General features: G+C 40.9%; 1 protein-coding gene across 2 annotated transcripts in view; it reads left to right on the top strand.

Moving 5' to 3' along the window:
- The window catches only part of ST3GAL3 (ST3 beta-galactoside alpha-2,3-sialyltransferase 3), a 224,086-nt gene that overhangs the window by 71,223 nt on the left and 132,765 nt on the right, over positions 1 to 20,098 (top strand). Inside the window, exon 3 of one of the 2 annotated variants that reach the window (XM_004371835.2) lies at positions 3,628 to 3,675. The exons of the other annotated variant lie outside the window; for it this stretch is intronic. Within the exon in view, the coding sequence (XP_004371892.1) occupies positions 3,628 to 3,675 (48 nt within the window). The remainder of the gene's footprint in view (positions 1 to 3,627; positions 3,676 to 20,098) is intronic. 2 annotated transcript variants of the gene reach the window in all.

Raw genomic sequence — 20,098 nt, 5'->3', positions numbered from 1 at the left:
GAAGAAAAGAATGAATAAATAAAAATCGGAAAGGTTAAAGAACCGCAAACTTCCCAGGGATCCCACCAGTGCAGCTATGAGGTCTGGGGAAGTCGCTCTCAGGTGTTGCAGTACAGCCTGGCTAGAAGGCGTAGAGGTATACAACGGCAGGTATTCAGGGAACAAAAGAGAAGGAAGATATAGAGAGACGAGAAACTGAGCAATGAAGAAAGACAAAAAGGGGAAAAGAGGGAAAAGATAACAAAATAGATTGAAAAAAAAAAAAAAAGAACAAGGAAGGCCCCCAAAAAAATAGAAAAAAAAAAAATGAAAAAAGAAGGTCCCTCAGGGATCTCTCTGCACGTCTGTGCAAGCTGAGGGGGAGGTCCCCTTGCCATGCAGCAGCGCCTGGCCAGAAAGGGCTCCCAACTCAAGAAAAGGAAAAGAAAACAAACAAACAATTCAAAACAAACAAACGAAGAAAAGCCCCAGGATCCCACAAGCACGGCAGCCCAGACCGGGAAGCAGCTGCACACTCGAGTGGAGCTCCACAGCCCCTCAGGAAGAATCAAAGATGCCGCTCAGAGCCTTGTATTTGAGCACTCAGAGAGCCAGCTAGTGTGGGCTGGTGTTTCTCGGGCAAGAGACTGTGTCCATGGGAAGCAGAGGGGGCCGAGTGTGGGTGAAGAAGGATAGGGGGTGAGAAAGTGTGTATCACAAATTACCGGAGCTCTGCATCCCCTCCTGAAGAAGCAAAGATGGCACACGGAGCCAGGTATTTGAGCGAAAAGAGGGGGAGGTGGTGAGAGGTAAGGAAGAAATCAAAAGAAGCGGAAAAAAGCAACACCAGCAGCCAACAAATGGCACTCAGAGAGCCGGCCCTTTCGGGTGTGTGGAATCCAAGCAGCCGGTGTTTCCCGGTCAAGAGGTTGTGGCTGCGGGAAGCAGAGGAGGCTGAGTCGGGGTGAAGAAGGGTGGAGGGTGGGAACATGTATATCGCAAATTACTGGTTGTTTTGTCTCCCGCTGGAAGCTCCGTGAGGCTGCTTTCTCGTACCCCCTGTTTGCTGGTCTCCAAGAGGAGTCCAAGATGGCGGATCCACACTGCGTTAGCTGGTAGGGGACCTCTGCATGAATCTCTCCTCACTCTCCATTTTCTGTCAGTTTCTCACTCCATTTGGTGCTCCGCTGAGTTCTTTATCTATTCATTTGATGTTTTAGGGTTTCAGGATTGTTGTATTCTCTGTTTAGCTTAGTTTTTCGGATCTTTGCTGTGGAGGGACAGCATGGTGCTTCTGCCTAGAGCGCCATTTTGCTGGAACTCCTCGTGTCCAACATCTTTGAGGAAATAGAAGTAGTTCGGCATATCTGGAACATGAAATATATCTGAAGTGGCAAATGAGGCAAAATGATGAAGACCTGGAATGTCAGAGCTTGGACTTTATCTGACAGGCCACATGGGGAGCCACTGATAGGTTTGAATCAAGAGCAGAGGCTCAGTTGAGTATACTTCTAGAAAAACCATACGGCACCATAAAGGATGGATGGAAGTGAACTAAGTTGGAGGCATGGTTGTGTTTGGGAGACTATCAAATCAATCCCGACAAAAGAGGATACAGAAATGTGCAGAAAAGGCAAGTCTATAGAGACAGAAGTGAATTACTGGTTGCCTGGGCTGGAGGTGGGGACAGGGAGTGACTGTAAATGAATATGAGGTATCTCTTTGGGGTGATGAAATGTTCTATAATTGGATTGTGGTGATGATTGTACAACTCTTTAAATTTTCTAAAAATTATTGAATTGTACACTTAAAATGAGTGAGTTTTACAGTATGTAAAGTATTTTACCTCAGTAAAGCTGCTTTTGTTTTTTTAAATGAGAATAGAGACTTCTCTTCTGAAAGGACGGTGGCATTGGGAAGACACAGATATGAGAAATGTTGCTAAAGAGGTAAAATTGATAGAAGTTAACCATTGATTGATTGTAGCTAGGATGGTCACCTGTCTGTTCAGCCAAGAGTCCTGGTTCTGCATCTACATTTTTGTGAAAAGATGTCAACCTTACCTTTTACTTGGTAGATTTCAAAGTATATGGATCTGCCCTAAACGGCATTACAGAATGTGTGCCCTCTGGGTCCTTACCAGAAACCACATCCTCCAGCTCTCTGCTACCCATTAGTAAATGCTTGGTTATGAGAAAAGATATTTATGAAGGAATGCCTGAAGAGCATGCCACCCATTCATTTCTCTAGACACTGTTATTGAGTGTCAGGTGCTATGCTGGTAATGCAGCAGTGAATAAAGCAGATACGGTGTCTTCTGCCTTTATGGAGCTTATAGTCTAGCGGTGGAGACAGACGTTACTTACGTTTTTGGTAACTATTGTGTATGTTGGCTTTTTGCCATTATTTTGCATTGGCACATTATAAAAAGTGGCTTTACAAGATTCACACTAATTATTATAGAAATGTTGTAGAAGATACAGTCTACAACACTGTACAGCATCCACTTTAGTAAGACCCACAGAGAAATTTCTGTCTGATGACTTCAAATTTGCTTTGATGTTTCCGCCTTTCCTTTGCTCTGAAGTACCCTGTCCATCTTGCTTCAGGGCCTCCACAGAAGGCATTCCCTCAGCCTGGAATGCCCCATTCCGTTCATGTCAGGTTTAACCTTTCTCCTTCCACTATTAGTTCAAGTGTCACTTCTTCAGGGAAGCCTTCCCTAGCCAACACCTACTAGGTTGGTTCTCCTTCCAAACTAGGTCTAGTTCCTGATATAGATTTGCATAGCACTATCTTCCTTTCTTTTGTATGTAATCAGTGTTTAGTTCAATAATAAGTTGTTTGGTAACTTCTTTTCTCTCCTAGACTGATGACAGGGAGGTCTATGAGGGTAGGGGCCATGCTTTACTTGTTTGTTTCTGTATGTCAAAGCCATAGTATGGTATCTTACACATCGTAGATGCCAAATAAATATTTACTGAATGTTTGAATGAATGAACGAATTTTGGACACTGAATCTTACAACTATTCACTTTCTCCTTTCTTCTTTGGCTGTCTGGAAACTTAGGCCCTCCTTGCCTTCTACCTTATCTTTTGTATAGATCCTCATGGCATGCATTTCGTGCACTAACATTCCCCTGACTATATAATATTTTCCCTTTCTCTGACTTCTTCATTTATTTTTATTCTACTGTATACTGTAAATTCTCGTAGTCCACTTTAGGTCTGTTTTGGAAGAAATCATAAACAATTGGATATGTGGGTAGGAGAAGAAAGGGGAAGGTCAAAGGGGAAATGTTATTGCCTTTAATCAGATATAGGAGGGAAGTTTTCTTTTGCTTTGTTTTAATTTTATTTTTACTACAAAAAGGAAAAAAAAATTGTACCCTAATTTGGCAGGAAATGCCTCTGAAGAATGTGGGGCCTGTCCCTGCCCTGAAATGTTCCTCCCAGTGGCAGGTGGCAAGGGGTGCTGGGCTCAGCAGGACCTGTGGCACAACAGATGGGTGAGTGGGAACCTGTGAAGGCTGTCTGTGTAGCTGAGTTCTGTCCTGGGATTGGGCCGAGCCAGTGGGTAGCTTTTTTTCTTTTTCTTTTTTAACTGTAAGAAGGAGAAAGACATGAACTTGTCCTCTTGTGTTGCAGATTCAGTGGCTCTTTCCTTTGACTCCGCTGGACAAACACTAGGCTCAGGTACCAATCCTTCCCCTTCTATCATCCTTTCAGCTCTCAACACTGGCCACTTTGAAGTAGAGCGTAATGTGTGGGGGTTGCCAGGGGAGGGCAATGGAATATCTCAGAATTGTGGGAAAAGTCTCAAGAAGCCTTTCCAGTGACTCATGGCCTAGACAGCAGCAATGGGATACAACATCCAGAAGACTTCCAGTTGCTTTAAAAGTAGACTGACGAGTTTGCAGTAGATGCTCCTTCTCATTCAGAATGGCCCAGGCTCATATAAAAGGATATTTGTTTTATTTGCATATATCCTGTCTCAGAGAGTGAGGTATAGGGTACTGAGAGACTCCAAACTCTGGTTATGCTGGAGCAGGTAACCATCAGGACTCTCCAGCAGAATACCAGGCTGGTGGGAGCATCACAGTTCTCTGAGGACATACACTCAACATTGCACATCTGCACGTACATCCCACATACTCAAATACACACACCCCCTCCAAGTGAGAAGTACCACGCTTTACTGTACACTCATGCCAAAATGCATGCAGGCAAACCCACTTATGCTCTTCCCTGTGTCTACAGTGCAGAGCACACAAATTGGCACACACACACCCCTTGACACAGAATCACCCAGGTTCAAAGGATCTTGGCTTTCCTAGGTCTGAGGCAATCTACCTGCTGCACACCACTGTGCTTATTGATGGTGAGCAGGAAGAGAGCTTGTTTTTATTCTTCCACTTGCTGCCATTGGGTTCCTGTGGGAGCCCCAGGATGACTTTACTTTGTGAGAACAGCATCTCTATGCATCAAACCTATGATTTTAGATGAAGATGATGCAACTTGTACCATGGATGTGGCCTATGAATACCAGGGAGAGTTTGCAGGCCTACTGAGGGCAGTTAATCCATTTTGCTATCCTTGAAGCAACAGATTGATATTTCACAAAGTAGCTATGAGGCTCAGGCAGTGTGGCAGTGGGGATAAGGGGAAAGATGCTCAGAGAATATAATCAGTGTAAAAATGACATGGTGGTGGCATCATCTTACCTCCTTGTCTAACTTCACAAGGGGGAGGGAGAATCATTATCAGCATCAACAGCCCAAGGCTGATAGCTATGAGGTAGAGGTCAGACATACCTCCACCCTCCAACCTTTTTACCAATTCTGACACCAGCCGTCCCTTCCACAGCACTCTCTACTTCTCTACTAGGTTTGATAAATCCTTGCCATGGCCACACAGCACTCACAAACCGTACTTAGAGTTATGGGATGTATTAGGGAAGTAACAGGTTACAATTGAGGATACAGTTCTTCGATCAGGATAGCCTCTCTTCACCCATGCCCACAGGCAGGCCTCTCTCTGGCCCTTGGCCTGTCAGCCTGGCCTCTACCCTGCTCTGGTAAATGTTATAAAGCTCTTTAGCTCTGCCAATAAGTGCCTAGAGGCACCCACTCTGCCAGCAAGCCTCCTGCCTGAGGGCACTCACTTAGCTTACTCACTCCATGGGTCACTACACCCACTGTAACTGCCTTGCTTCATGGGCTGGAAAGCCCACTGCGCCGTCTTGCACCGTCTCCTAGTTCTGCTGCCTCCATTTCTCTGCCACCGCTTCCCGCCATCTTGCACCATCTCTAGTACAGCTCTTTCTCTGTCTCCTGGATCTAGGAGATTCTTAGTGTGCTCGCTCCCATCTCTTCTTCTTGGTGGTAGTGAGGATACCTGCCTCTGGGATGGCTCATTTTAAGCCTAGCAGGAGGCAAAACTGACCAGTCCACTCGTTAGGGCTCTATATACCTTATTTGCATGGTCCCATGCCCACAAGGGTGCCATGCATCTTATTTGCATTATTAGCAAGCTATCCAGTCTCCTTGGTGGGCCACAAGCACCTCATTTGCATAGTCCCACCCCATCATTTGGTGGGAGTTAACAAGACCATGGTGAGAAAGGGCATATAAAAGGGATCCATTGCACTGCACACAACTACCAGTATTTACTGCGTGCCTACTGTGTGCCAGCACTGTGCTGGCTGCTTTACACATATCTGGAAACCCTGGTGGTGTAGTGGTTAAGAGCTATAGGTGCTAACCAAAAGGTCGGCAGTTAGAATCCACCAGGTGCTCCTTGGAAACCCTGTGGGGAAGTTCTCCTCTGTCCTATAGCGACACTATGAGTCGGAATCAACTCGACGGCAATGGGTTTGGTTTTTTGTTTTTTTTTTTCTGGTTACACATATCTTGGTTATCTCTTCAAATAGCTTTGTAAGGTAGATAGTATATTTTTAATTATAGATAAGAAACTAATGTTCAAAGAGGAAGTAACTTGTCCACAGTCACTCATCTCTAACTCTATATCCTGTATGTTCTCCATTGCCATCTTTCGCTCATACCTTGTATCCTTGAGACATCCCCTACTGACATGCTGAGGGAGAAGAATTCACTTTAAGATAGAGTAGACATATAGAAAGAGTTCTTAAATAGACACAAAGATTGTGTCTATTCATATAGGAAAAGACTGGTCAATTTTAATATATTAAAGTTAAGAATTTCTGTCAATTAAAAGATACCATTAAGAGAGTGAAAAGGCAATCCAGAGTGAGAAGAGATATTTATGGCACAAATAAGCAATAAAGAACTTGTGTCCAGAATATATACAAACCACAAAAATCAGTAAGAATAAAAGAAACAATCCAGTACAGAAATGAGCAAAAGACCTGCACAGGCACTTCACCAAAGAGGAAATCTAAACAGCCAGTAAACCTGTAAAAAATGTTTGATTGCATTCGTACCTAGGGAAGTGCACATTAGAATCACAATGAGATACTAACACTCATCTACCAGAAGAGCAAAACTTTAAAAGCTTGACAATTCCAGTGTTGGTGAGTATGTGGTACAGTGGAAACTCTGAGTCTCTACTGATTTGGAAAAAAAAACATGAGAATTTCTAGCTAAATTCAAATATACACATATCCCATAACCCAGTACTTCCTATTCTGGGAATATTTCCTACAGAAACAGATATTTATATATATACACTAGTCTATATGTATAAGGATCCCTGGTGGCACAGTGGTTAAAGTGCTCGGCTGCTAACTGAAAGGTCAGCGGTTCAAACCCAAAAACCACTCTGTGGGAGAAAGATGTGACATCCTGCTTTTGTAAAGATTCACAGCCTTGGAAACCCTATGGGGCAGTTCTACTCTGTCCTGCAGGGTTGCTATGCATCTGAATCGACTTGATGGCAATAGGTTTGGTTTGGGGATTACATGTATAAGATACATGTATAAGAATGTTCCTAAGAGCATTCTTCATAATCCAAAAATAATCCAAATACCTAACAACAGTAGAATGGATAAGCAAACTGTGTTATAGTCATATAATTAATATGAAACATCGGTGAAATTGAGCGAACTACAGATAGATGCAACAACATAGATGAATCTTAAAGACATACTGTTGAGTGAAAGAAGTCAGACAAAACAGTACTGTGCATTCCATTCATATAAAGTTGAAAAACAAGGAAAATTAATTATATTTGTTTAGATGCATAATTAGGCATTAAAATTATAAAGAAAACCAAGGAAGTGAATTCCATAATAGAATGGTTGAGTTCATTGAGCAGGAGGAACGGGTATGATTGAAATGAGTAAGTGGGGGACTTCTGGTGGTGGTAGTGACAGTGGCAGCAGTGAGACTTGCAAGCACCTAACACTCTGAGGAAAGGAAACCTTCCTCTCTGATTGAAGGAACTGTAGTCCCAACAGGATGGGGTGAAATCTAGTTGCCTGTTTTCCTCTCTGCATTCCCACTGCTTGGCACCAGATGTGTGCACAGTCTGTGAAACACATGGCAGAGTGTGCTAACTAAATCCCTAACTTTCTGACCAGAGGATCAAGAAGGGAAGGCTCAAGGTAACAGAAAGTACAGGAGAGCAAACAGAGAGAGTTGCTTAGGAAAGCTGCTCCATAAAGTTGTTTATGAACTTGAGCTAACCCCTAAGCTGTGCACGTTTGGGTCTGATTCTAAACAACATACTAAAGATTTTGAGAACTAAACTAAGGGATAGACCACCACCCAGGTGCCAGATTGGTCACTGGCTGGTGCACACACAGGACATATCTGAATAGCATTGCAAAGCCTTTGAAAATGGAATTGATAAACCACAGTCCATAGAAGGCTGGTCAGAACTTGCTGCCTGAACCAAACCTGGTTGATTGCCTGGTAAAACAAAAATATTAGCAGTCTCCATAGGATTTAAACAAGATCTATAGTCCCATAGTATAATATTCAGAATGCCCAGAATACAATTCAGAATTAATCATCACATAAAGAACCAGGACAGCATATGTGCTCAGGCACTAATTTTTTTTTTATAATGAATGTGAGGGGGAGGCTTGTGGGGTAATTAAGTACTCTATAGCAATAGCATTGATGGTCCAGTCAGTTTTAGAACATCAGTCAGTTTCTCTGCAGCAGAAACAGTGACCACTAAATATTTGTTGGATTGAATAGAATTGTATTCCTGCTCTGACAGTGATGAAGATTCCATTCTCAAAAACTGATTGCTGTCTTAAAATGCCTTAGAGCTTGAGAACTCAACAGGTGTCCATTTATTTACATTTAACTACCTGGTACCTTCCACTTGACAGTTTTATCCTGGAAAACAGAGGTTAGAAACTCTGGTTCCTGCTTTATACAAGTATGTTTTGTGGTTCTCCAGGCAAATGATCATTATCCACCATTTCCTGGGAAGTTTTGCTTTAAGTGTATGTTTACTAGGCTACTCACCTGTCTGTCCCCAGCTGATTTGTTATTGATTCAGTTTCCTCCTCTTACACTTAGCTGCTTGTCTTAATTTCAGTGATGTTTGTAAAGGGCTGATTTTGGATTATAACAGAAGTTGAGTGAGTGTTTTAGTTTTCTGTTTCTATGTAACAAATTACCCTAAACCTGACAAACACTACCTCATCCAGCAAATCAAGGTCAACATCAACGGTGATAAGTCAGGTTGATAGTATGTACTCCTGATGTGATGTGATGTGATGAGAATGGCACTTTACCTCTGGGGTCTTCCTCCCAAAAACCCATAAACTGAGCCTAATCGTAAGAAAAAATTCAGACAAACCCTAATTGGTGAACATCCTATAAACACCTGACCAGTATTTCTCAAAGCTGTCAAGCTCAACAAAGACAAAGAAAGTCTGAGAAACTATCACAAGCAAGTGGAGCCTAAGGAAGCTTGACTGCTACATGTAATGGGATAGTCTGGATGGGGTCTTGGAACAGAAAAAGGACATTAGGTAAAAATGAAGGAAATCTGAGTATGGACTTTAGTAAATAATAATGTATCAATATTGGTTTGTTAGTTTTAACAAATATACCATACTAATATAAGAGGTTTACAACGGGAAAAACTGGGTGTGAGTTATATGGGAACTTTGTGTTATATTCACAAATGTTCTATAAATCTGAAACTATTCTAAGATAAAAAGTTTATTAAAAACCAATGACCATCCCCCACCCGAAAAGAAAAGGACCAAGACAGTCTCAACTCACATAGGAAAGACAACAGATGCTAATGCTGAGATGGCATAGATGTTGGAATAATTTGACAAAGACTTTTTTAAAGCAGCGACCTTAATGCTCCAACAAATTAGAATGAATACTCTTGAAACAAAGGGAAAGACAAAGTCTCGGCTATAATAATTTTCATATGTAATGGTGAAATGTTAAAGCATTCCCTTTAAAATCTAGAATAAGACTAGATTGTCTACTGTTAGTGCTTCTCTTTAACATTTCGCTGCAGGTCTTGACCAGATCTGTAAGGCAAGCAAAAGAAATAAAAGTTATAAGGGTTAGAATGGAAAAAAAAGAAACTGCCATTATTTGAAGGTAATAAGACAGTACACATAGAAAACCAACAAGAAACTGTAGAATAATTATTGGAATTAATAAGAGTTTAGCCAGAATGGGATAAATATCAATTGCCTTTCTATACAAGAGCAACAAATAGTAGTAAAATGCACAAAGAAAAGAAAAAGTTTAAAATAGCATCAAAAACATAAAGTACCTAAGAATATGTCTAACTAAAATGTATAAGACCTTTAGAGAGAAAATTATAAAACTACTTAGAACATCTAAATCGTTTTCTTTTTCAAAATTGCTCTATTTATTTGAAATAACTAAATATTAGACTGGACTCTCTTGGACATTTACTTATAAAAGTACTTATAGCAGCATTGCTTGTAATTGCCCAAAATTGGAAACAACCCGGGTGTTCATCAAAAGTAAAGAGAATAAGTGGAAACAACCTAAATGCCCATTAACAGAAGAATGGATAAACAAAATGTGGTAAATACATACAATGGAATACTACTCAGTCAGTAGGAGAAATGAAACCTTGATACATGCTACAATATGGATGGAGCTGGAAGACATTATACTGAGTGAAATAAGTCAATTACAAAAGGACAAATATTGTATAACCTTACTTATACAGGCAAATGTATAGAGAACAAAGTTTGTTAGTGGTTACCGGGGTGGAAGAGAGGGGGAAAGGGAGGATTAATGGTGATGGAAATGTCACATTGATTAAGCATAGGGTTGCATAGCTGATTACTGTAATTGCTGTCAATAAGTTGTGCACCTGTAAAAAGTTGAATTGGCAGAAGTTGTGTGATAGGTATAGTTACAACAACAACCAAAAAAAGAGTAGCTGCTTAGGCTGCTTATGTATAGCCAAAAAACTCATGGGATTTGGTTCCTTGGTTTCAAGGTTTAGGGTCATGGTTTCATGGGACATCTCAGTTAATTAGCCTAATAACATGTTTAGTGCTTCTGTTCTACCTCCTGTTGTTGTTAGGTGCCGTTGAGTTGGTTCCAACTCATAGCGACCCTGTGTACAACAGAACAAAACACTGCCAGGTCCTTCACCATCCTCACAGTCGTTGTTATGCTTAAGCCCATTGTTGCAGCTGCCGTGTAAATCCATCTCATTGAGGATCTTTCTCTTTTTCGATGACCTTCTACTTTACCAAGCATGATGTCCTTCTCCAGGGATTGATCCCTCCTGATAACATGTCCAAAGTATGTGAGATGTAGTCTCGCCATCCTTGCTTCTAAGGAGCATTCTGGTCATACTTCTTCCAAGACAGATTTGTTCATTCTTTTGGCCATCCCTGGTATATTCAGTATTCTTCTCCAATACCACAATTCAAAGGCATCAATTCTTCTTCAGTCTTTGTTATTCATTGTCCAGCTTTCACATGCATATGAGGCGATTGAAAACACCATGGCTTGGGTAAGGCACAGTTCAGTCTTCAAGTGACATCTTTGCTTTTCAACACTTTAAAGAGATCTTTTGCGGCAAATTTGCCCAGTGTGATGTGTCTTTTGATTTCTTGACTGCTGCTTCCATGGGTGTTGATTGTGGATCCAAGTAAAATGAAATTCTTGACAACTTCAGTCTTTTCTCCATTTATCATGATGTTGTTTATTGGTTCAGTTGTGAGGATATTTCTTTTCTTTATGTTGAGGTGTAATCCATACTGAAGGCTGTGGTCTTTGATCTTCATCAGTAAATGCTGCAAGTCCTCTTCATTTTCACCAAGCAAAGTTGTGTCATCTGCATAACACAGGTTGTTAATGAGTCTTCCTCCAATCCTGATGCCACATTCTTCATAGAGTCCAGCTTCTCGGATTATTTGCTCTGCATACAGTTTGAAGAGGTATGGTGAAAGGATACAACCCTGACGCACATGTTTCCTGACTTTAAACCACGCAGTATCCACTTGCTCTGTTCGAACAGCTGCCTCTTGATCTGTGTACAGGTTCCTCATGAGCACAATTAAGTGTTCTGGAATTCCATTCTTCCCAGTGTTATCCATAATTTGTAATGAGCCACACAGTTGAATGCCTTTCCGTAGTCAATAAAACACAGGTAAACATCTTTCTGGTATTCTCTGCTTTCAGCCACAATCCACCTGACATCAGCAATGATATCCTTGGTTCCACATCCTTTTCTGAATCCACCTTGAATTTCTGGCAGTTCCCTGTCGATATACTGCTGCAGCTGCTTTTGAATGATCTTCAGCAAAATTTTACTTGTGTGTGAAATTAATGATATTGTTTGATAATTTCCGCTTTTGGCTGGATCACCTTTCTTTGGAATGGGCATAAATATGGATCTCTTCCAGTCGATTGGCCAGGTAGCTGTCTTCCAAATTTCTTGGCATAGACGACTGAGCACTTCCAGCACTGCATCCATTTGTTGAAACATCTTAATTGGTATTCCGTCAGTTCCTGGAGCCTTGTTTTTCATCATTGCCTTCAGTGTAGCTTGGACTTCTTCCTTCAGTACCATTGGTGCCTGATTATGTGCTACATCCTGAAATGGTTGAATGTCGACCAGTTCTTTTTGGGATAGTGACTGTGTATTCCTGCCATCTTCTTTTGATGGTTCCTGTGTCGTTTAATATCTTCTCCATAAAATCCTTCAGTATTGCAACTTGAGGCTTGAATTTTTTCTTCAGTTCTTTCAGCTTGAGAAATGCTGAGCATGTTCTTCCTTTTTGGTTTTCTATCTCTAGGTCTTTGCACATGTCTTCTCAAGCTACCCTTTGAAATCATCTGTTCAGTTCGTTCACTTCATCATTTCTTCCTTTTGCTGTAGCTACTCAACATTGAAGAACAAGTTTCAGAGTCTCTTCTGACATCTGTTTTGGTCTTTTCTTTCTCTCCTGTCTTTTTAATGACCTCTTGCTTTCTTCATGTGTGATGTCCTTGATGTCATTCCACAACTCATCTGGTCTTCGGTCATTAGTGTTCAATGCGTCAAAACTGTTCTTGAGATGGTCTCTAAGTTCAGGTGGGATATACTCAGGGTCGTACTTTGGCTCTCGTGGACTTTTCTGATTTCCTTCAGTTTCAACTTGAACTTGCATATGAGCAATTGATAGTCTGTTCCGCAGTCGACCCCTGGCCTTGTTCTGACTGATGATATTGAGCTTTTCCATCGTCTCTTTCCACAGATGTATTCGATTTGATTCCTGTGTATCCCATCCAGTGAGGTCCACGTGTACAGTCACTGTTTATGTTGGTGAGAAAGGGTATTTGCAGTGGAGAAGTCATTGGTCTTGCAAAATTCTGTCATGCTGTCTTCGGCATAGTTTCTGTCACCAAGGCCATATTTTCCAACAACCAATCCTCCTTCTTCGTTTCCAACTTTCGTATTCCAATCTCCAGTAATTATCAATGCATCCTGATTGCATGTTTGATCAATTTAAGACTGCAGAGTTGGTAAAAATTTTCAATTTGTTCATCTTTGGCCTTAGTGGTTGGTGCGTAGGTTTGAATAATAGTCATATTAACTGGTCTTCCTTGTAGGTGTATGGATATTATCCTATTAGTGGCAGCGTTGTACTTCAGGATAGATCTTGAAATCTTCTTTTTGACAATGAATGCAATAGCATTCTTCTTCATGTTGTCATTCCCGGCATTGTAGACCATATGATTGTCCAATTCAAAATGACCAATACCAGTCCATTTCAGCTTACTAATGCCTAGGATATCGATCTTTATGCATTCCATTTAATTTTTGATGATTTCCAATTTTCCTAGATTCATACTTTGTACATTCCAGGTTCTGATTATTAATGGATGTTTGCAGCTGTTTCTTCTCGTTTTGAGTCGTGCCACATCAGCAAATGAAGGTCCCGAAAGCTTGACTCCCCTCCACGTCATTAAGGTCGACTCTACTTTGAGTAGACAGCGCTTCCCTAGTTGTATTTTGAGTGCCTGAGGGGCTCATCTTCTGGCACTATATCAGACAATGTTGTGCTGCGATTCATAAGGTTTTCACTGCCTAATTCTTTTCATAAGTAGACTGCCGAGACCTTCTTCCTAGTCTGTCTTAGTCTGGAAGCTCAGCTGAAACCTGTCCACCATGGGTGACCCTGCTGTTATTTTAAATACTGGTGGCATAGCTTCCAGTATCACAACAACATGCAAGACCCCACAGTAGGACAAACTGGCACATGTGTAGGGGGTTCTACCTCCTAGTTCCTTGCATAGTGCCTGGGGTCTTAAAAGATTGCAAGTTGCCCATGTAAGGCATAACAATTGGTCTCTATTCACCTGGAGCAACAGAGGAAGGAGGAGAGTCAGGAATAAGAGGAGGATGTGGAATGTGTGACTAATTGCCTCCACGAATAACTGCCTCCTTTGCCATGAGACCAGAAGAACTTGATGGTGCCTGATGGTGAACATTTTGATCCAAGATTCTATAGAAGAATCCTGATAAATGGGGGAAAATGCAGAATAGCATTTCAAATTCTCAGGGACTCCAGATTTCCTGGAGCCATGAAGGTTGGATGAACCTCTAAAACTGCTGTCCTGAAATAATCTTTAAATCTTAAACCAAAAATATCCCCCAAAGCCTTCTTAAAACCAAATAATAGTTTAGCTTTTCTAGTAAAAAAAGTCTGCCTTGAGCATTGTACTCTTTTAAGAACTATCTATATGGTATCAAATTGCTAACAGCAAGTTAAAAGATTAGGTAGGAACCTTAGAGGGCAGTGAATTTATGTTAATGGAGGAGGAACAATTCAGAAAAGGAGGGTGAGAATGAGTGTACAATTTATAGAATATAATCAGTGTCACTAAATAGTACATGTAGAAACTGTGTATATTCTCAACAGCAACATCAAAATAAAGTTTTTAAACACTAGAGAGAATAAATAATTTTTGTATTTACTTAATATAGCAACGAAAATGAACAAATAACATGGAAGACTTATACAAACATAATGTTGAATGAATCAGGAAAGACAGAAAATACAAGCAATATGATTCCATTTATGTAAAGTTTTAAAACAGGCAGGAATAAACTATGGTCTAGAGATGGACATATAAGTGCTAAGGATTACTGTAAAAGTCAGGAAAGTGATTATTTTGTGAGGGGGAGCAAGAACTCTCCCCCTCTGAGGATGGGAGTGTAAATTGCTACAACCACTAAGGTTATGAAAATATTTTCCACTTTGAAACATAGTTTGGCATTACTTAGTATGGTTGAACATGAACACGCCCTGCTTATTTAATTTTTGTTCTTTAAACTTTACATACATTTTTCATATTCACTTTTGTATGTGTTGTGGATTGAATTGTTTTCCCCCAAAATAGTGTTGGAAATTCTAACCCCTGTACTTGCGTTGAGAAGAAGCCCTGGTGGCACAGTGGTTCAGTGCTCAGCTGCTAAGCGAAAGGTTGGCAGTTCGAACCCACTAGCCACTCCACAGGAGAAAGGCATGACAGTTTGCTTTCATAAAGATTACCGCCTTGGAAACCCTATGGGGAAGTTCTACTCTGTCCTATAGGGTCGCTATGAGTTGGAATTGACTTGACAGCTTTTTTTTTTTAATACCTGCGTTATAATGTCATTTGGGAATGAGTTTTCTTTGTTATGTTAGTGAGACAGTATTAGTGTAGGATGTGTTTTAAGTCAGTCTCTTTTGAGATACAGCAGAGATTAAACAAGCAAGCAAGTAGAAAAGGGGAAAGATAGATGGCACACCACATTAAAATATCCTTCATGAAAACTGGTTTGAGAAACATTGCTCTAGATGAGGGGTAGTGAACATTTTTATAAAGGGCCAGATAGTAAATATCTTTGGCTTTTTGGGCCGTATGGTCTCTGTTGCGACTACTCAACTCAGCTGTAGAGTGCAAAAGCAGCCATAAGTGAATGGATGAGTGAGACTGTGTTCCAATAAAACTGTACAAAAACAGATTTCTGGCAGGCTGGATTTTGCCCGCGGTCTATACTTTGCTGACCCCTGCTCTAGATCACTGAATCTCAAACCTGGCTATGCCCCAGAATCACTTAGGAAACTTTTTCAAAAGGCCCCGCTGCAGGCAAAATCTCTGGGGATGGTATCTGGAAGCTGTTATATTTAAAAGCTCTCCCAAGTCATTCCAATACACAGTCATGTTTGACAATGAGTGACTAGAAAGTAGTTGGAAATATAGGCCTGGAACTCTGGGTGGAGCCTAATTAGGAGAGAAAGATTTGGGAAATTTGATATAGTGGCACAGATTGCCCAGGATTAGTGTAGACTGAGAAAATAAGGGGTCCTAGAAAGGATCAGAGGAAATGGAAGTCAGAGGAGAACATGGATTGGCATGTGATGTTTCTAAGGCATAGAGTGACTCTTCTTACCCGTAATCTTGGCCTGTATGATAGATTGGATTTAACAGCTCCTTTCCCTTGGAAGGAAACCCTGGTGGTGTAGTGGTTAAGTGCTACAGCTGCTGACCAAAAGGCCGGCAGTTCAAATCCACCAGGCACTTGTTGGAAACTATGAGGCAGTTCTACTCTGTCCTGTAGGGTGGCTATGAGTCAGAATCGACTTGATGGCAACCGGTTTGTTTGTTTACTTTTTTCTCTTGGAAGGAGTGGAAGAGGAGGGCCTTTTTAAGACAGAGGCAAAATACCTACTTTCCAACTTTCACTTCCTTTATAGCCCATTACGGTTGTTGTCCCCTTCTCCCACCCTCCATCCTCCAAAGAAATCAGAAGCATAGCAGGGAAGTCCATTGTGAAGTCTCCACCACTGTTCCTTTATATCCTGTAGGACTAGCAAGGCATAAAAAACAATTCCAGTTGTTTTTTATGAAAGACCTGAAATGGGTCGGAACAAAACATTATGTTGACTAGTGGTGTACCTCAGAGGAAGAGAGATGATTTGGAAAGACAATGGAGAGCTGGCAAAATGCCAGTGCTCCCTGTCCTTTGCAACATGAGGCAGAGTGGAATTAATTTTCCTTACTTGAGGACTGTTGAGTATCTTGTGAGTTTGTTAGACCCATTTATCACCATTATATCCATTTTATGAAAAAGGTCAGCTACCTAGGCATGTCAAGCCTGAGATATCTAAAAATAAAATCTTTGATCCTCACCCACCCCTCCAAAAAAAGAAAACTTTGTTCTCCTATCTCCCATTCTTTCTTCCTTGGCTACCTAGCTGTTCAAGCCACAAACCAAGGAATCATCTTGATCCTCTTCCTCACTCTCTCTCCCTTTTTCTATCCTCAAGATGTGTTCTTATCCAGCCATTTCTCTCTAGCACCATTGTCCAAGGTACCATCGTCTCTCCCCTAGACTAGTAAACATCTCCTGACTGGTCTCCCATTGCTCATTTTTTGCCTCCTAACAGTCTGTTCTCCACATTGAAGCCAAAGTGATGTTTCAAAAATGTAAATCGCATCATGTCTTGTTCCCCTTGAAAGCTTTCAGGTGACTTCACAACACACTTAGAATAAAGTCCAAACTCTGTACCCTGACCTACAGGGCCCTCCTTTCCATTTCCTGCCTACTTCTCCAGTTTCACATTAGTCCATTTGCCCCTCACTCACTGCCTTCAAGCCCCGCTGGCATTGTTGCGATTCCTTGAATATGCCAGGCCCCTTCCTACCTCAGGGACTTTGTACTCACTGCTTCCTCTGCCTAGAATGCTGTTATCTCCTGTTTTGCTTAATTGTCTTCAGGTCTCTGTTCAAATGTCCCTTCCTCAGAAAGTCCTTCCAAGACCACTTTATCTGAAGTAGTTCACTTCCCTCACCCCTAGCCCTTCTCTGTTATACTAGCACGTCTTAATTCCTTCTTAGCATTCATCCCTCTTTCAAATTATCTGTTTATTTACTTGCATATTGTCAGTCTACCCCAATAGAATGTAGCCTTCATTTGACAAGGGACCTTGCCTGTTTTGTTCATCGCTGTATCCCTGGAACTTAGAACAATACGTGGTACATGATAGGTGCTTAGTAAATAAATGTTTGTTGAATGAAGAATGGAAAATTGGAAACAGTAATGTCTATGACTTAATGGATAGTTAAGGGTTAAATAAATAGTGACACATCCATACAATGGAATACTGTGCAGTCATTAAAAATGATGATGCAGTTCTATTTTTATTAACATAGATCATGTTGAGGATATTGTTGAGTATATATTGAGGCCACATGTAAGTAAAATTGTATGTACACATTCACAGATGTATTAGATGCGTAGAGAGATTTCTGGAAAAATACTTACCAAAATGTTTGCAGTGGTTAACTTTAGGTAGTCGGGTTTCAAATGGTTCTTCATTCTTGATAAGTTGTTTTGTGTTTGGATTTTTACAGTGAGCAAGTGTCATTTTTACAATTGGGAAAAAAATATTTTGGGGGAGGAGTCATCATTATCTTATTTTGTTTAATAATTGCTTGGTGTTTATAACTTTTCTACCCTACTAGATGGTAAGCTCCATGATATTTAAGATACAAGCTGCAGAATGAACCTTTTTTTTTTTTTTCCATTTCCTGTACCAGCTACTCTTTTGACATGCTGTCCCTCATAATCTTCCTGCCACTTAGCTCAAGATGCCTAGCATGGCCTACACACACTTGATATCATGAATAGAATAGAATTCACTGCAGTACCCATCCCTGGACATTTGCTATTTTCTCAGGACAAAGCAGGGAGAAAGGGTACAGTGACTTCTTCGGCTGCACTGGGATGGGACTTCTTCCTGTGGTGAGGCTTCCAGGGTCCTTCAATAGCCTGTGATCCTCTTACTCAGGCCAAGGAGGTTCCACTCTCCATTGGCCCCCAGTAGTGCCACATGGGAGCAGAGCGTGCTGTGCTCCGATGTAGGACTCAAATCACAGGGACTCCGTCTTTTCCTGAGCTTCTTGCTGGTCTCCCCCCCACAACATACACTTATTTGAGACTGGTTTTTAGCTTGTGAACCTCTAAGCTATTTTACTGGGTCAGTTAATTTAGTCTAGGTCAGTGAATTTTTCTGTTTATTTTATGAAACTGCTTTTCCTATTTTAGTTTGTCTTTGATTAATTGATCCTGCTTTGTGATTTATTTCCCTGACTTGAGATGTGGGAGCTGTTTGCACTTTGGCCAGCCTTTGTTGACCACCATGATTCATTTGTGGGCATGGCTAGGGCCATTTGACATCACTCTTGGGATGGGGGGGTGGGGTGGGAATAGTAGATAATTGCCCTTGTGATAGCTACTCTTCTGGTATTAGGGTCTGGTTTTCTTGTTTCCTCTGAGAGTCAGTACAGCATAATACAAAGTAAAGAAGCTTCAGAGTAAGACCTAGGTTGGTTTAACAACATCCCAGCTAATCCACTTATTGGTTGGGAATCTTGAATATATTATTCCCCTCTCTAAGCCTCCGTTTTCTCATCCATAAAATAGAGATAATATCTACCTCGCAGAGTTGTTGTAAGGATTAGGTTGAGAATGTAGATAAGAGTACTGAGAGCAGCATGAATACATAGTAGATGTGCAATAAATAGTAGTTCCTCTCAGTCTTTCCCTTCATCTGACATGTTAGACAATCCATTTGGGACCGTTGCCTCCTTCCTTCTCCACCCAAGCCATCGCCTGTATTATTTACGTTTAATAGCACCTTTGACTTTTATTGAAGACTACACAGTGCCATTTCTCCAGAAATAAGGGGCACGGCATAAATAGGATACAAACTATAACTAACAATACACAAACATCAGAGGATGAGCTAGGTAACTGGGATCTTCTAAGCATTAAAAACTTATGCTCATCAAAAGACTTCACCAAAAGAGTAAAAAGAGAACCTACAGACTGGGAAAAAAATTTTGACTATGGCATATCTGACAAAGGTCTAGTCTCTACAATCTATAGGAAAATCCAACACATCTACAACAAAAAGACAAATAATCCAATAAAAAAATGGGCAAAGGATATGAACAGACACTTCACCAAAGAGGACATTCAGGTGGCTAACAGACACACGAGGAAATGCTTGTGATCACTAGACATTAGAGAAGTGCAAATCAAAACTGCAGTGTGATACCATCTTACCCTGACATACTGGCACTAATCTAAAAAAAACAGAAAATAACAAATATTGGAGAGGATGTGGGGAGATTGGTACTCTTACGCACTGCTGGTGGGAATGCAAAATGATATAACCATTTTGGAAAATGACATGGCGCTTCCTTAAACTAGAAATAGAAATACCATATGATCCAGCAACTCCGATCCTAGGAATATATCCTAGAGTAATAAGAGCCATCACACGAATAGACATAGGCACACCCATGTTCATTGCAGCATTGTTCACAATAGCAAAAAGATGGAAACAACCTAGGTGCCCATCAACGGATGAATGGATAAACGAACTACGGTATATACACACAATGGAATACTATGAATGATAAAGAATAATGATGAATCTTCCAAACATCTCACAACATGGATGAATCTGGAGGGCATTATTCTGAGTGAAATAAGTCAATCACAAAACGACAAATATTGTATGAGGCCGCTATTATAAAAACTCATGAAAAGGTTTACACGCAGAAAGAAACGATCTTTGATGGGTATGAGAGAAGGGAGGGGTGGGGAGGGA

This window comes from Trichechus manatus, unplaced genomic scaffold (genome assembly GCF_000243295.1).
Source record: "Trichechus manatus latirostris isolate Lorelei unplaced genomic scaffold, TriManLat1.0 scaffold00015, whole genome shotgun sequence".
Taxonomy (NCBI): domain Eukaryota; kingdom Metazoa; phylum Chordata; class Mammalia; order Sirenia; family Trichechidae; genus Trichechus; species Trichechus manatus.
The sequence above is the reverse complement of the archived record's forward strand: the minus strand, read 5'-3'. Positions and strand labels throughout refer to the sequence as shown.